At 27.2% G+C, this 17,914-nt stretch overlaps 1 protein-coding gene across 8 annotated transcripts in view; it reads left to right on the top strand.

Moving 5' to 3' along the window:
- The window catches only part of LOC122271814 (voltage-dependent calcium channel subunit alpha-2/delta-3), a 485,956-nt gene that overhangs the window by 443,431 nt on the left and 24,611 nt on the right, over window positions 1–17,914 (top strand). For 3 of the 8 annotated variants that reach the window (XM_087167449.1, XM_087167455.1, XM_087167456.1), the window contains 11 exons: window positions 261–425; window positions 2,691–2,741; window positions 2,855–2,935; window positions 4,676–4,750; window positions 7,254–7,334; window positions 8,621–8,644; window positions 8,722–8,793; window positions 10,592–10,656; window positions 12,707–12,786; window positions 15,525–15,570; window positions 17,570–17,718. In XM_087167449.1, the coding sequence (XP_087023575.1) occupies window positions 261–425; window positions 2,691–2,741; window positions 2,855–2,935; window positions 4,676–4,750; window positions 7,254–7,334; window positions 8,621–8,644; window positions 8,722–8,793; window positions 10,592–10,656; window positions 12,707–12,786; window positions 15,525–15,570; window positions 17,570–17,718 (889 nt within the window). Of the gene's footprint in view, window positions 1–260; window positions 426–957; window positions 988–2,690; window positions 2,742–2,854; window positions 2,936–4,675; window positions 4,751–7,253; window positions 7,335–8,620; window positions 8,645–8,721; window positions 8,794–10,591; window positions 10,657–12,706; window positions 12,787–15,524; window positions 15,571–17,569; window positions 17,719–17,914 lie in introns of all 8 variants that reach the window. The other 5 variants (XM_087167451.1, XM_087167457.1, XM_087167453.1 and 2 more) reach the window with 4 other exon arrangements.

Here is a 17,914-nt window from a genome sequence, read left to right as displayed (position 1 = left end):
GTTTTTTGGATTTCTTTTAAAGCTTTAAGGATCTTAAAAATCATTTTTTGAACATAAATTATTTTAAGCGTAATGCTTCATGATTAATAATTTTGCACTATGCACTAATCTATTTTTTCATTGTTAATTTTGATGAAATTTTATTTGAGTCCTTATTGCTATTTTTCTCATCAGTTTAAGAAAAAATTAGAGCCAATCTAATTTTCAAAAATAATACTTGGTATAATTTCTTATATTTCCTGCTTTTAAACAAAATTCAGGCAACTGACCTCAACCTAGCAGAATGGAAAGATAGAGAATTTGAACAAATCCGTATCAAACTAAATCAAATGCGAATTCAGCAGTGGCATTCTGCCCAAGAAGATGAAGATTATGCTGATCCTGATAGTACACCTGAGCCCGAACACGAAACAAAAGAGATTAGGGTTTGTGTTTTGTTCTAAAGCTAATGACCCTATGTTTTGCTTGATTCCCAAATCAAATCCTGATGTTTGTTGTTTCTAGAAAATTACTGAACAAGCAAATGACTCCAAATTCCATAAATCCATACCCTGTAATTTCAAAGTTTACCTTAACATTCACTGATTCACTTTAGGGTCTTGAAGAAAACCTTTAATCTCATTTAGACTGATGAATTAATATAAAAAAATTAACTATAGAATAGGAAATTGTGTTTTTAATAAAAATTATAAAAAGTAAAATTAGTTTTGAACTAATCTTATTATTTTAACTTTCTTTGATTTTTTATAACAACCAATAAAAATTGTGTGTTGAACTAAAATTTGGAATGATGCTTTTTTTTTTTGCATTATTTTAACGGAAGATGTCTTTTGTATTACTTGAAATATTAATTGATAACTCTTTAACAGTGTGCATTTGTTATATTTCTCTGCATGCTGCATTCTGGAATTTTACATTATCTCATGAAACATTCTGCGTGTGCAATTTATGTATTAGATTCCTCGTAGTAGGTTCAAGAAAAAACAGGTGTGTACCCTATTATGTTCTAATTGTGATTAATACTAAGTGTTATTATTCTATTTTTACCCTTGAAACCTTTTTTTAAAAAAAATTTCTATTATTTGGCTTGTAATTTTCCTGGATTTTTAAATGAACTATATCTGTAATATGATTCTGTCTTTAAAAAATGTAGTTATGATTTATTTATCTGTATGTTACTGGAAATATATAAAGCATTTACATTATATAGGATGCCTAGTGTTTTGAGGCAAAGTATGAAAAATGAAAATTATTATTACAGGGAAACCTTGGTTAAGCAGACACTCTTGAAACTAAAAAAATTGTCTGTTTATCAGAGTTACTTGTTTACAGGAAAAGTAAGCTAGCAACGAAGGCTAATGCCATTAATTGTTTGGAATAAAAGCAATGATATAGAAATAATTAAATTATCTATAATAAATATTTACATTGATATTAAACTTGACATAATTATAACAACAAAAAAATAGCATTTATTATATGCCTTTGTTTTATATTTATTTAATTGAAAAGAAAAATGTGGTGTAAAATTTGTTTAAACTGCTGCATCTTACCATTTCTTCGTGATGCAGTTTTCAATCATTTAGCATTTTTACATCAATTTCATCATTTTTGGATAGATAAAAATAGATATATTTCCTCTAACACCTCTCCACCACTTGATAGAAAATGTTGCAATACCTCTTTGAAGATAAAACATTCTATAATAATGTTTAAATTAATAAATAATGTTTAATCATTTCATTCTTTGTGGGCCAATTCTAGGTATTATATAAAATACCGAATTTCATGCATTGCTGGTAGCGTGTACAGTTGAATCTGGATTGCTCGTTTCCCTTGGAACAATCCATTACAATGTATAGATATGGGAAAGTGGCGAATGCAGGTCAACAAAAATATTAAATAATGACCTGAAAACACGTAAAAAGTTGTAAAGAAATAATGGACTTGAAAATTAATAAATTTAAAATAAGTATTAAAATGTTAATTAAAATTTACTTACTGCAAAAATATTTAAGATGCAGAGGAAAGAGGAATAACTTATTTATATATTTATTTTAAATATTTGGAAATATTAGATTGAAAAAAACATTCGTCTAACAACAACTAAATTTTGACATTTTCAACAGATTGTTCTTCATCTTTGTTTTTCTTAATTTTAGTTCTCATTTTGTAGAAGGCATTGCCTTGGGTAGAATGTATAAAGTAATATAAGAAAGAAAAAGTAGATAACATCAAAACAAATAATATAACTAAAACAAATTAAAATAGAATCTTTTGTTTCACATGCCATAAGTAGGGTTTCAAGTTAGTCACAGCATGAATTTCTGTAAATAATCAGCCTATTTAGATAGGTTTTTTATAAGGGTTTTATTTCATTGTTTTTTCCTGCCACAAATTTCAAACCCAAGCCTGTTCATAGCATTTTAATACATTTAATTTAAAAATGAAGTTAGTTATCTAATTTTTTAAAGACAAGAATGCAAAAAGACAAGTGGTTTAGTGAATGCTTGCTGTAACATAACGTTTTTATGTTAATAATTGGGGTTTTTTCCCAAAGAACTTTACTTAACAAATTAAAAAGTATTATTGATCTCTGTAATAAAAAGTTAATTTATTTTTATGTATATAAGTTTATAATTCTAATGTTACTAATTATAAGTTTATAATTCTAATGTTACCCTTTTCAGCCTCTTCAATTAATGACTACAGTTGCCACTCCAGTATTTGATAAACGAAATGTAAGTATACTGGCCTAAATTTCTGCGAAACTTGCAACGTATTTCCCTTCTTTATTCTTGTAAGATTTTTATTTTTTTTATTTTTCTGTAAGTTGGAATAAACTTTCTTTTAGATCAAGTCCGCTAGTTTATTGGGAGTGGCTGGTACTGATGTTCCTATCAGGGAAATTACTAAATTAACAAGAGCTTATAAGGTATCTTTCATATTCACTCTATGTACTTTTTTATTTATTGTTGCATTAGTAAAATAATTTGTGGCGAGAAATCAAATCAGCTTTAAATTTTATTTCCTTTTTACAGTATTATAGTAAATTAAATATAAGTAATTTTTTAACATTGTTTAAATTAGTATGTTTTTAAAGTACTCATTTTTAATTACTCATTTTTTCATAAATTTTGGTTACCAAAAGTTTTCAAGTAAACATTTTAGCTATTGAGCCTGAAAAACACTGTTGCTTTGAATTGTTGCTCTTATAGAGTTTCATTTATTGCTTTTTTACTTCATTTATGCTTTTTTTATTATTATTCAACATTTTTCGGCCAAGGAGCTATTTTTTCACATAGAAACAGTTTTTCATATCAAAATTACAATGAATTACTAAGAATCAAAATATATTTAAAGTGCCTAGAGTTCTCCTTTTCTGATAAAACTTGATTCAAGTTTTAATGGCTAGCATTGGTTTTGAAGGAAAAAAAGGCCAAGATCACCATGATACTAATTGCAACTGATTCTGAACTCTGCATTCTTTTTATTCAGAATGTCTTTTACATCGATCACTCAGTACAATAATATTTAATGCTCTGAAGCAAATTTTGACCAATCACAGATGGGTTCTGTTTATGTGACTTTTTTCTATTTATTTTTTAATCATGGCAGTAAGATTGCATTTTTCTTCTTATCTGGAATTTTTGGTACTTGGTATTAAGTGAGGTTTTTTTTTTCTTAAAAGAGTAAGGAGAATATTAGCGTATAGAAAACTGCTGTTATTAATAATTGCTGTTTATTATTCTTAACAATCAAATCTTCTTAATCATATTTGTTTTTTTAAGAGAATTTATTTTAGAACATTAAAATATTCACTATGTGTTTAAGAAATCTCCATGCATTGATGGAAGAATATACTTAGTTAAGTTATTCAATTCTACAATTTTTACTATTTGCTTTGCAAGCTCTGTCCTGTACACCTCTTCACTGTTTATTTTCTGGTTTCACAATGCAGAACAAACTGCAAGTCATTATGTGACTTTCTATTTCTAACTGCCAGACGGTCAATAAAGTTACCTTACAGCTTTTACAATATGTACTATTCAGAACTGTACATTTAAAAAGAAGTTGAAACTATCTTAGAAATTCAATTATGAGCAAAATAAAAAATTTTGAACGAATCTTGTTAAAAAAATTTCTACTTTGTATACTTGAAATTATTTTTGTGATAGATAGCGTTGAGTGTGTGACTCATTTTACTACATGTTTAGAATTTAATGTCTTTAACTATTCCGTAAATTTAAGAAAAAAATATCTGTATTTTCCTATTTGACTTTAAATAAAGTAAATTTTAACATAAAAAATAAATAAAAAAAATTAGAGCAAATTTTAAAAATATAATAATTTGCTTGCAATAAAAACACACACACATCCACTTATTAACTAAAACAGTTTTACTAGTATCTTAAGATTTATATTCGAAATGATTTTGATTTTACTATTACAAAGTAACATATGCAATTATTTTTATTACATTTATTTAAGAATTTATTAAAGAAATTGTAGGGGCAAGGACTAAGTTCCAAACCTATATTAAATATTTTTTGTTGCTTTTTTTAGACACTTGTAATTTATTATTTCATATAGCGGTTGCAGTGTCTGTCGTATTTCATGTATTGTTAAAAGTTTGTATTATGTGCATTAAAATATTTATTCTTTTTTTTTTTAGATTGGAGTCAATGCTTATTCATTTGCAATTACAAATAATGGGCATGTACTTTTTCATCCAGAGCTTAGACCATTGGTAACATTTTTTTCAATGCTACTTAATATCACACGTTTATTAAAATGTTTTGAACTAATATCAGCACTTATTTCTTAAATTAAATTCATTTCCCATAACTTTTTCTAAATTTTTATATAATTTTTTTTTGTCTCATAGAATAATTTTTTCTATTACTTTAAAAATAATTGTTACACAGAATTTTTCATTCATATCTTAAACAACTCGAATCATTTCTCAATCATCAATTTCTTGATTTTAAATTTTACAAATATAGCACTTTTCAACATCCTTCAAATTATTATTCTCTCCTTTCTTTGTTCTTTATTATTTTACACTGTAAGCAAACTGTGTATTTCTTCCTCATACTAGGCACTGTAATAATTATTATATTATAGGCCCTGATCTAAATAGGAATGATGGTCAAATTTTTAGACGAAAAAAAAAACTTTTGTCTCGTATAAATTAGCTTTATATTTCCTATTTATTGTTTTTATGATTTATTTTAATCATTCTATATAATCTAATATGAATGATGTGTTAGTGAGGGAGGCAAAATAAAAATTTTAATGTTTTCTATCAAATAAAGGAAATGAATTAAAAGAATTTATTCATTTTTTTTTTCATTCACTTGCAAAAGTATTTTTTTATAAGTAATTCCTACCAATTTTTACTTTTTTTGAGATTTGACAATATAGATTCGAACTTGCATATATGTTATCTATATTAATTCCTTTAGTAGTCTTTTTTTTTAAAAAAAATTATTCTGGAATTAGATATGCTCTTAATAAAACATATGATATACGGTAACAAAATAAGAAAATGGAACACCTTAATAACTTTTGATCTGAATTTCGTGAACTACAACATGCCTGCCAAGTCTCCTGTTTTTTAACGAAGACTCCTGTATTTTATGACTATCTCCTTTTTACCCGTATAGTTTTCCATATCCAAGTTTCTCCATATATGTAGAAGACATTTTTTTTTTTTTTTTTTTTTTGAAAAAATGGCTATAAAATATCCGCTGATGGCAAAAATACTTCTTATTCCTCAACAAATGGTGTTATTGCCAGTACTGCAGTATGTTGAGTGTTAATAGTTTAGGTAATTATAAATAATGATTTAAAATTATCTTCTTAAGATTAAGATTTATTTACTTATTTTTTACTTCGTTAAATGTAAGTGCTTATATTATTTCCAATTTTGACTTACATGATTATGTTTGATGTATCAAAACTTTACTTGTAGCCTGAAAAAAATCTTGCTAGTAAAATCTCCATTGTTTTATTTCTCCAATGTTGGCAGGTATGCTACAATGCAATCTTAATGATTTGAGGAACTAATATTAAATACGCTAAAATGCTTGTCAATTAAATTATTTCGTTTGATTAAACCATAACATTTTACAGCTCATTTGAATTCTTGGCCCTCAAAATATGGGAGTGAGCTGAAATCTAAAAAAATGGTTTCGATGATTAAGAAAGGAGTGTGGTCAAGAATTTGGTCCCTTAATATTAATTTGACTTTTTGAATATTTCACCATGTCTCTGGAACTAATTAAGAAGTCAAAAACTTTTTACACACATGCATGTCTAGCTCGTTTATCCAAAGTAAAATCTGTGTAAAACAAAATAATTAGTTTAATTATTTATTATTGATTGTAATAATGATAAAAAAGTATTTGAATTTTGCAGTGCATAAATTTTTAACTATGTAATTTTAAATGACAAAATACGAAATCTGAATAGAATCGGTAAAGAAATAAAAATTTATGAATACAATTTTTTTTTCTTCATATATATTATTCAGTGTGAAAAATGAACGGGAAAGGTTTCTAACTTTCAATTGCTCACCTGTCTAAATTATTGGGTCCATATTTTCCAAATTTTGTCTGCTCCATATTTTGAAGATGAAGAATCAAAATCCCTTGAAAAAAAGTTTCTTTATTTAAAGAAATTATGTTTCTGTATCTTATTTCTTAACTTAAAATATCACCCGCAGAAATTAATTGGCATATTTAAGATTAGCACTTTGAACTATTAAGATTGCATCTTAGTGTATGTCAAACTGATCATTAAATCAAAAGTTATAATAATATTTCTTTCTTTTTTTTACTGTATTTTTATCACTTGCTCATACTTTGTTTGATTTTTTATTACCAGGTATGTAAGTCCATTGTACAAGAAACGTCTTAATAACCATTATTTTAGCAGTTTGTAAGAAGAAGAAAAAATTAAGTAAAATGCATTACAATGCAAAATGTAGATTTTGTTGCAGTGCATATTATGTTTACTGTATTTCAGATAGTACTTTGTATAAAAATAATTTTACTAAAGGAACTAATAAAAACAATATTTTTCTAATGAAGTAATTGAAAAATTAAATGCCTTAAAAATGTAATTGGTTAGCATACTAAAACAGTTTTAGTATGCCAAGACCTTAATAATTTTTTTAAAATTGAAACATTGGATTAAAATGCAATCTTTTGTACTATTCTGGGATGATATGAAATATTTTCTTACAGTTTCAAGAGTTACTTAAGCCAGGATACAGAAATGTTGACCTAACAGAGGTTGAACTAGTTGACACAAATTCCGGTTTGTATGTAAGTTATTCTTTCTTATTTTTTGTTCTCTGTGATAATATCCTTGAAAATTTCAATCTTATTAACATAGCCAACTCATATGATTATTTATTGTGAAAACAAAGTTGTAGTTTTAAGTAACTTTGTATAAATTACTCCCTCTGTATTGAAATATGTCTGTAGTCTTTCTCCCCTTTTTTTTTTCTTTTTGACAGTTTTAGTTTAATTGCTTTATCTTGTATTATTAAACTCTGTTTTCAGTGTGTTCTTCTTTATTAAAATTATTTTCTGGTTTGAAACTTTAATTTGACTTGTATTTATGAATTTATGAAAACCCATGAAAATTTCACAGTGAAAATTTCACACATTCAAAAGCGAAAAATAAGAAATGCTAATCTGCAAGCATTATTGAAAGATTATGTAGTATGCTATTGCACTCTTGATTATTTCTTGGTTTTTTATTTCATTTCATCACCGACATTGAGCAGATAATCGATATTGTAGTTGTGGCTAAATCGATGTTCAACATGTATGTAATTTTTAACCCAGCAACAAAGACTAGGGAACTTCTGGATAAATCATTAGGACTTCTTCATTAAAGACTTTTTGTTTGAAAATAATCTTGTTTCACATTGCATGTAGAAGAAAACTGCACATTCCAATGACAAGGAGACTTTAACTAATGATTCAACTAACACTGGGAATATTTTTCTTCAATAATGTGACTGCTGAGTTTTAGGAACTGTATACAAATTGATCAGAATTTGAACCTGAGTCACTTTATTAGATGGCGCATGTATATTTAATAAATGGTGTCTCTAGAAACAGTTTCCATTTATTATAAATTGTATCAGAAAACTGTGTGCTCAAACTGCTATAACTTAAAAGAAAACACATTAACGAATATTTTAGTAAAGCTCTTATTTTTACCAAGAGCGCACATGAGTGTGTGAATGTTATGGGTAAATTCCCCAACTGATCTGCTAATTTAGAGTTATAAAATTTAGAAGTGGTTAGAAATTCTATTTTCATAAACATAATAAAGCACTTTTATATGAGAATGTGTGTAATAATGGATATTACATCAAAATTTTTTACATTTCCTATAAACCCTGAATATCCTGATTTATTTTATTTTGTTTTAAAAAAAAAATTCGTGGAAGTAATCTAATCCTTATGATCTTATGATAGATTTGACAGTAATTAATTTTTAATACTTGCAAATTTATTGCTTTTCATATGTGTTCAAAATCAATTGTTTATTTTTCTTTTTATCTGCAACTTGTATTTTTTATGTCTGTTTCAAGGAATTTGAAGATCAGTTGCTAATAGTAAGTATGAAATTTTATTTTATTTTAAAATTACTTTTAACTTTTCCGTTACTAATGAAATTTTTATGTTGTTTCAGATAAGAAAAAACATGGTAGACAGAAGAATAGGTTGGGGGAAAATGGCTGTGAAAATTCCAATCGAAGGCTTTGTAAGTAGTTCTCCTTAATTAATTGTCTAAAAATTTTTATGTTCCTCAATTTTTTAGTGTCGTATTCACTTAGTTTCTACATTTTTCCCAGTTTTTGTTGGTGTGCTCAAATTGTTTCCTCAGAAAAGTGGAACTTATTTAGTTTCAGAGAAACCCTTTTGTTACTATTCTTCTTTTTACAACCACTTAATACTGGAAGGAATTTGAGATACCTTTATGTAGTATTTTATGTTAAATTAAAATGTTTTTTAATTCACGATTTTTACTGAAACTCTTTGTGTATTGAAAACTAAACCACAATAAATTTTATAAAGTAATAGAAGTTAAAATAATATTATAAAAGTGTTTAAATGGCCTAAGATCAGCATGCATAAAGAGACATACAAAACTACTCCTGTGCAAAAACTTTTAGATGCCCAGTCCTTATTTATACATCTGTAACTTAGGCTGTCCCAAAGAAAGAAGCTAATGTTAGCCATTTGTGGGAAAAAATCTTGCGAACCATTTTTGGCAGAGTCAAAGAGGGCACTTTCTACTGAAAAAGATCAAACAGAAATTTTCATAATTTATGAGGACATAGATATAATAATAAAATAAAAAAAATGAGATTTGTTTGGCACATTTGTTTAGATACAACTAGTTCAACTCATAAGATATTCTTACACAAACCAGTTGTTTGTAAAGCTAGAAAGCATCTAAAACTTGAATGACTCAATCATTTTGATTTTAAAATAATCAGCATTTTGAAGTGGTAAGATCTGGTAACAAGAAGAATGACATGAAGAAATCTTCTAGAGAAGACTATGTCCCACCCTGGGCTGTCGTGCCAATGATGATGATGTCATTAACTGAAACTTCTTAAGGGGAAAATGTAGCCAGTTCGAGTGTATTGAAAATAGCTCTACTCAAACTAGTGCTTACAAACAGACTCGTTTATAGGTGAGCTCAAACTCACTTTTGTAGAGTAATCCCAAAATCTTTTGATTTGAGCAAGTAAAAGATTTGATAAGTAAAACCACTGAGAATTTCTTAGAAGCTATTTATAGGGCAAATATTTGCTAACATATATAATACATTATTTAAAATTAAATATTTTCAGGTCATGATATTAAAAATTTCTAAATTCTTAATAATTTTTACATATATTTTATACCGAATAACTTAACTAAACAGATTCTTGTATGTTTGTTTTTTTTTAGGGTAGAAAAAATAATTTATTTAAATTTTATAGTAAGTTCTCCATCAGTTTCTGAAAACTTTTTTTTTTTTATAATGCTGGTATCGAGGTTTGGTTGAGCCTGTCTCGTCTGCAATGCATGCCTAAAGTTATTTGCAATTTGCCTCATCTAAAAGAAACTAAAATTTTCTAGTTACCTAACACTTTCTAAGAAACTGTTTACATTTTATTCTGTCACAGATTTACTTTGCTAGAGAAAAAAATTAAAGTAAATTATAATTTTTTATAAACATGAATTTTTTTTTTAAATATTATTCCTAACCATATTTAATTATTAAAAAAAATTATAAGTATAATATTGGTAACAAATAATGTATTATTTTCCCAATAGGTTTCATAAATTAAATTTTTGCATTCTTTTAATTTGTGATAATGAAGTGATCTAATATGATCTTAGAATTATCTTGCTATTTAGCAATCCATTAAGATTTTAATATAATTCATTTTTATGAATTTTTCTTACCTTTATTACTGCTTTTGTTTATTATACAAATAATTTTGCTGTTTCCTTGGGTTTTTTACTTTGTTACTTATTTTAATGTTCTTTTTTTTTATCTGGAGCAGAAAAGAATTGTTACTCGGAATAATTCTTACTACTATGGACCTATTGATGACACTCCTTTTTCGTAAGTGTTTGAGTCTTCCTTCTTATTATCTCCAGAAATAGTTATTGTCTAGTTTCTATGTTGTTATGTTGCTCATATTTTATTAATATTGTTTATTTGCCTTTAAACTCTTCTATAGTAACTGTTAGCATGCTTCCCTTTATGATATTTTCTTCAAAAGTATTTTATTGTAATTATGATTATAGTATAAGAAATAGTGTAGCATGGCGAAGCGATTCTCCTGGGTAGAGAGCTGGAGCCAGATCACTCCTAAGCTTTATTTTCCTTGGAGCTGTAGCTCTAAATTTCCCCCATTGTGCTAATGCTATCACAACCCCCCCCCCATTTCAGCCTTCTGGCCACTGCCTAATTTTCTTAAATTACTTTTCCCATTGTGCCTAGTACCTACCATTTAACTGTAAAGGTAAACCTTAACAGGCTCGAATACCTGGATCGACGCATATTCCATTGTCGATCATGCTCGAAGTAAGATTTAGCTTAGACTTAAATTTATGCAGCCTAATTCATTTGGATAAGTTAATCACTTTTACATATAATAAGAAATAGATTTATTATAGAGGGGAGCAGATGCTTCATCTGAGGTTCCCTCTGTCACGATGGGATTTGTGAACATTCCAGTGTCTCTTCCGAAATACTGATAAAAATTGAAAGAATTGTTTTTAAATAAAGTAAGTTCCCTTTGAACGAATCTGATGTTTTTTATGATGCGGCCCCCTGTCTTGGGATTTTATAGCCAACAGTGGCTTCCTTGCTACTGCTCCTTTTTGTTAGAATCAAAGCAGTGAAAGCTCTATCATACTCATGCATCAATGTTTCAGAAATTTCATTGTGTCCTACAAACATTCAAGAAGCCTGCTGCATTGTAACGACATTGTCTGTTACCCAAGTTGTGGTAGGAAAACTATTCTTGTAATTTAATGATTTAAGATCAGTTCTAAGTTTATTAGATTCAATTATTTTCTTAAGAATGAACAACTAACTGAACTGGGAATTATATTAAATTTATATTTTAAGTGTGAGCTGATGATTACGTTATTTTTTATTTATTTACTTATTTTGTTTCTCTTTGTAATAAAAGTTTCAAATCTGAAATTAAAAATCACATATAAATATATATTAAAATTGTTGGAGCCTTAGCGAAGCCAAAGCATTAAAAAATTTTCTGTTATGAGTCCTTTTCCTAGCAATTGATGAGTGTTAAAAAACAGGAGGCAGAGTCTTTTACTATATCTGATGCCCCTATATCTATACTAAAAGTTCCATTCAACGTACACTTCACTATTTTTTTACTCATTTACTGTAATGAAAAGTTTTATTACATTCAATTTCAGAATATCTCTAGACTTTGTAAGTTCTTAGGCACAACATTTAGCAGGTCCTGAAGTGTTCTCTTTCTCTGCTGTCCCTAAGAAAATAAATCATTTAAGACCCAAGATTTTTGCCAATATTATCAAAATAAATATGGATATTTTTCTTTTTCAAATTTCAGTCCTTAAAACTAACAGCATTTTATCGTAACATTTATCATACATTTCATAGTAGCATAACATTTTATCGACTTTTATTCTTCAAATTTCATCATTCTCTCTCATAGAAGTATGGAATTTTGTCTACAAGGGTTTGTTCAAATAATTATCTAAAGATATAGAAATAAAACTTATTTTCTAATTCTATAATTTGACTGAGAGTAAAAGCTTAATTTCCTGGAATATGCAGGATAGATGGTTATTCCTGATATTTGAGCACCAAAAACTTTGATTTTCTACATTACTTTATTTCTGGAAAGAAAGAAAAAAATCATTATTGATATTAGCAATTTTAAAAGATAATAACAAAATGCTAGTTGTCCGTGAAAATTATTTAAAATAAATATGAAAAATTAAATCACCAAATGGAGGAAACAAAACAGAAAAATTTGTTTTAAATTCTTAACTTCTACTTTATTACCATCTGTTTCAGTTCTTTCATGCTTAAAATTTAAGTTTTCCATATTACTGTTATTACTTATTAAATTGTTGACAAAACATTTTTATTTTATTGTATCTTATAGATTAGCTGTTTCTTTGCCTGAACCTTATGGCCATTATAGAGTAATAGGAAAAGTTGAAGTGAAAAGGAAAGAAGAAGATTGTAAGTGTTACTTTTTGACACCAAAATTATGTTTTATTATGTAATTCTGCAATTTTTGAAAACATTTAGATTTTAGGGGTGAAGATATTTAGATTTTAAAATATTTGGATTTTAATTCAATTTTAGGATGTGTTTATAATATTCTATCAAAATATAAACCTATGTAATAAGAAGCAAAAATCCAGATATAGTTTATAGACATTTAGGTAATTTGCTGCTGTTAATAAATTTCATGTTTGCTGTGATGAAAGAAAATCTCATTATCTGTCTATGCACTAAAAATAATATTTATAGTATTGACAGAAACAGCTTTATATTATACTTTAGCTTTTTTATTATTCTTGTGCTACTTTTAGTTATGGAAAAAAACTATATTTATGATTACAATTGCATCAGCAATTTTTACATATTGGATATTTCTTCAAATTTATGTATTTGTATTTATCAAATTATGTAATTTCTTTGGATAAAAAGTATGATTGACAAAAATAATTCATTTTTCAATTAGTTGTTCTCTTTCAAAAGTTGAAACTTGATATTTAATATTCTATTATACTTAGCATGACCTAATAAGAATTCATTTGTTATTTACTGAATACCTATTAGATTGTCACAATAATTTCCTTCCTTTTTAGTTCACTAAAGAAGTTTGTTCGTTATTTTTTTTACTACTATTTTATAAAAATTATGAGTTCAAATTTCTTTAATGTGCGCAATCTTGCTGATAGAAAACCTTTTTTGACTTGCATGCAGAAGAAAGAAAGTTATAATTAATCATAGAGATTAATCATTTGTCTAAATAATGTTTGGAGAGTTACCAGTGGCGTAGCGAGCTTAACTCGCGCCCGGGGCACAATACCCTTTTAGCGCCCCCTATTCAAAAACCATATAATATTATATGCAAAATATACTCGCAAATTAATAATACATATGATTAATAATCATATGATTATAATACATTAATAAAACTAATTACTATCTCTAAATTTTTCGTGCTTTTGATGAAGCAAATGTATCAATAATATCATCAAAATTGTTCATTTAAAATTTTTCTTTTTCCACACTTAAAAATGCTAGGTCACTTAGGCGATCTGTCAAAATTAATTTTAATTTGCTGAATGAACGTTCGCAGCTAGCAATTGATACTGAGATAGTCAGGAGTATTTGAAATGCCGCTCTCAGATTTGGAAAAACATCTTCTCCATTCGAGATTGATTATAAAAGTAAGAAATTCTAATGGAGTTTTAGGTTTAATTTCTTTTCTACTGCTGAGTAACATTTTGCTGTCACATATTTTGATAAAAAGTTCTATTACATTGAAATCTGTATTATAAAATTCACCCAGATTTTTAAATTTTTTTTTCAAGGTCGTTATCCTTGTTTAATAAATTTTCAACGTCTAGTAGAAATCCAAATTTGAAATTAAGGTCACTTAATCGTGTACACATTTCTTGTTGGAGACTATCAAGAGTGCTTTTCATAACGCGAGGAATTTCACTTTCTGCGGAAAGACCACCATAGCCAATTCTCCAGGCACGTATTGTATCCATATCCCATTTTTTACAAAGAGACTCTGCTTTTTCTATTGCCTCTTTACAGAGCTTGTCTCAAATTTCGGCTAGTTCAGTCGCTAATGATTCAAGATCATGGAACAATTCTCTAAAATTCATTCTAGGATCTTGTAATCTAAGCTGCACACGATCAATCCTTCTTAAGATTTCATACCAGAAATGAACTAAAGTTATAAAACTAAAGGTTAGTATATTTTGCAACAGAATTGTAGCTTCACTTCTGTTGTCACTTGTAGTGGTAGTGTGCGCTGCTAATTTCCCATCGTTTATTAGTTGATTTCGAACAATAGATGCCAGAAGATGAATGAATTCATTTTGAATCTGTGGTGACAAATATGAGAACAACAAATTTTTCTGTTAACAAATTTTTTCATACTCTATTCACTTAATAATAGAATCGTCGAGTAGATGTAGTTAGTAATCTTATTTGATTTATTACTTACCAAGAATGCCTTGAAATTGAAAGGTAGTCACATAGTGAAATATACAATATAATTTATGCTGACATTAAACTTATATATAACATTTAATATTTAATAACATTTCATTTTTATTCTAAGCAGAGCGCGATGACAAGGTCGTGAATTAAATATTGAAATATATTTAATATGAATGTAATATAATATTTAATATGAATTAAATATTATGAATAATATTTGTGAATTAACATTTATTATATTACACTGGCACTAATTTAAAATATATTTTCCAGAAGTCAATTATAATAAAAAAAAATTATCCAGCAATTTTTTGTTTTGCGTACCATTTGGCACCCCTTTGTGAGTAGCGCCCGGGGCATGATGCCCCCCCTTGCCCACCCCTCGCTACGCCACTGAGAGTTACTATTATTTCAGCACATTGACTAGTTTACACTAGCTTTCCATAAGTAAAGAAAAGGTTCTAAGTTTTTTATACTCCTTTTCTTCTTGTTTTATATTTATTTATGTTTAGAAAATCAAAACTAATGCAAAATTCTTCTACCTTTTTTTAATTCTTCATAATTTAATTTTTTTTTAATTTAAATTTTCATTTCAAATCATTTAATTTCTTGTATTATTATTTTGTTTGTTTATATTCCTAATCAGTATAGAGGAAGAAATTGAATTCTTTCTTTTTATTTTTAATTTGTTTGACCATTCACATAAATTATTTTCTTCTTTGTTTTAGGGATGGACTATTTTCGTGGTGATAACTGGAGAGTCCATCCTGATTGGTAAGTATCTACATTCAAACAAAAATTAACATGCTAATACTACTGATTTTTTATTATAATTACATTCTCTCTGTTTATTAAGTCATTGTGAATAAACTTTCCAAAAGCATGAATTCCTTAAAATTTTTAGAAACATGAGATTCATGCATTTTTAATGAATGCATTAGCTTTGCCTATGAATCTTTTTAAGGGTACAAAAATATTTTTAATTTTAGTCATATACTATATCATTGTTTATAAATGTGTGCATTTTGAAGAAAAATTCAATTGATACTTAGATGTTCTTCATTTCTTTGAAAATTGCAATAGACTGAGCTCTAACTATTGCCTTTTTATTGGTGTTTTATTGAACAATTTTCATTTTTAATTATGTTTTAATTCAATAATTTTAACCAATCAATTCTTCGGCTAAATTGTTTTTGTTAAATTTAAAAAACTAAAGGGATGATAGGTAGCTAATGCACAGCTCTATACTTTGCAAAAGTTTTTATTAATTAACAAGGGGTTTGCAAGCCCTGCTCACCATTGCTCTTCAACCCATGCAGGGTCTGCACTAAGTATTTGCCACCTCGCCAAATGTGATAAAATCATGAATTTGGTGAATTATATTGTGTTTCGGCAAATTATTTTTTCCACTGGAAAGAAAAATGTATATTTAACTTGATCCTCAAAATTGCATCAAAATGAGTTTTTCTAAACTAATCAATATTTTTATTCGATTGGGTAATTTTCGGGGATGTACAACATAACCAATTAGAATTGGGTCCAAATAATATAGCTTAAAACTAATTACTGTAAAATAGTTTTCTATGAGGAAAAAAAATTAATCATAAAAAATTTTTAAGATTTGCATTTGGCAAGGACTTTTAAAAATTGGTGAATACTTTAGATATTTGGCAAATTTACTGCCTAATAATTTGAAATCTTTAGTGCAGGCCCTGCCATGGAATAATTTTCTCTGTTAATTCTTTTGAATCATGTCACAAACTGAACTTGTTTAGCTTACTGACTAGATAATGAAGCATAATAGTATATTATTCTTATTCATGCAGTATTTCAAAGACCGCACTCTGGTTGCAAATGTTTGCTTGAAAAAAGTTATTTCCTTCCTAATTATCAAATAGTAGTAAAAAACTGTCTTCCAATTTATCAAGTAGTAGTAAAAAGCTGTTGTATTTTTTTTTAATAGCTGAAATTATTTACTAATAGTTATTATAAATATTATAGTTATTATGTTCAGTTACAAATAATATACTGATGTCCGTCACTTAAAACTAACACTTATTGGACATCAGATATTAAAATTCATCTCAACATGATACATTTGTGTTTGTATATTTTAAAATTAACAATTCGGCAATTGCAACTTATGCTGACTAGCCTTTATTTATTTATTTTGGGAATGACACACTTTAAATTTTAAAAAATTCTGTATTTCCACTTAGCAAAGGCATAAAACTTTTCTTTCATGTGTGTTTAATTTTGTTTAAAGTAAATTAAAATATAAGCTTGAAAATGAATATTGCAAGTGACAGGAAATGTTTTACGTTTACTTTTGTCTTGCTTGCATATTTTAATCATTTGTATCTTATTGGTTTCTGGACTGAATGAAAAGGCTCATAATTCCACACATTTAGACTTGAAATATTTATTCAAAAATTGTCATTTGTGTTGCAAAAAATAGTGGCAAAAACTGAATTATTCTATAACTTTCGGTCCTGATCATCGAACTTGATTAAGTCATTGCTGTTTAACTTAGTGCTTACGATCACGAATTATTCATGTTTTGCTTTTTTGCTGCAATTGAGGTCTTGTTGTTGCCAACAGATAGAAACGAATCCAGCCCTTTTTCTAGGGTTATGTGAGCCTTTTATGCATACAGAGTATTCATTTATCGATGTATATTTATTGCAATTCTGTATTTTTTTACACTTAATTTTCTACTGTTTACCATTATTTCATTATGTAATAAATTTTTGTTAATTTCTGCTTATATTAGGGTATATTGTGAAAACCCCCAAAAAGAGGATGATGGTTATACATCTGCTGAAGACAGTATTAGAACGTTTTTAACTGACTCTCTTGCTAATCAAAATTTTAGATGGAGAACAAGCAGCACCCGTCCCCCAATATTTGACAAACCAATATGTGAGTGTATAAATTTTTAAATATTTATTTGATTTCACAGGTATTAAATAATTATTTGTTTTAATAAAACAATTTGTTTTCACTGAAAGCTTTTTTAAATTTTTAGTTTCTTTGCAATTAGATCTTTATCAATAGAACAATTGATACAATCGATTTATTTGAGCAAAAAGCATTTAGTTACATAATACAGTTTAAC

Source organism: Parasteatoda tepidariorum, chromosome 7, assembly GCF_982258835.1.
Source record: "Parasteatoda tepidariorum strain Cologne lab strain chromosome 7, Ptep-v5.0, whole genome shotgun sequence".
NCBI classification, from domain to species: Eukaryota; Metazoa; Arthropoda; class Arachnida; order Araneae; family Theridiidae; genus Parasteatoda; species Parasteatoda tepidariorum.
This window is presented reverse-complemented; position numbering and strand designations above follow the sequence as displayed.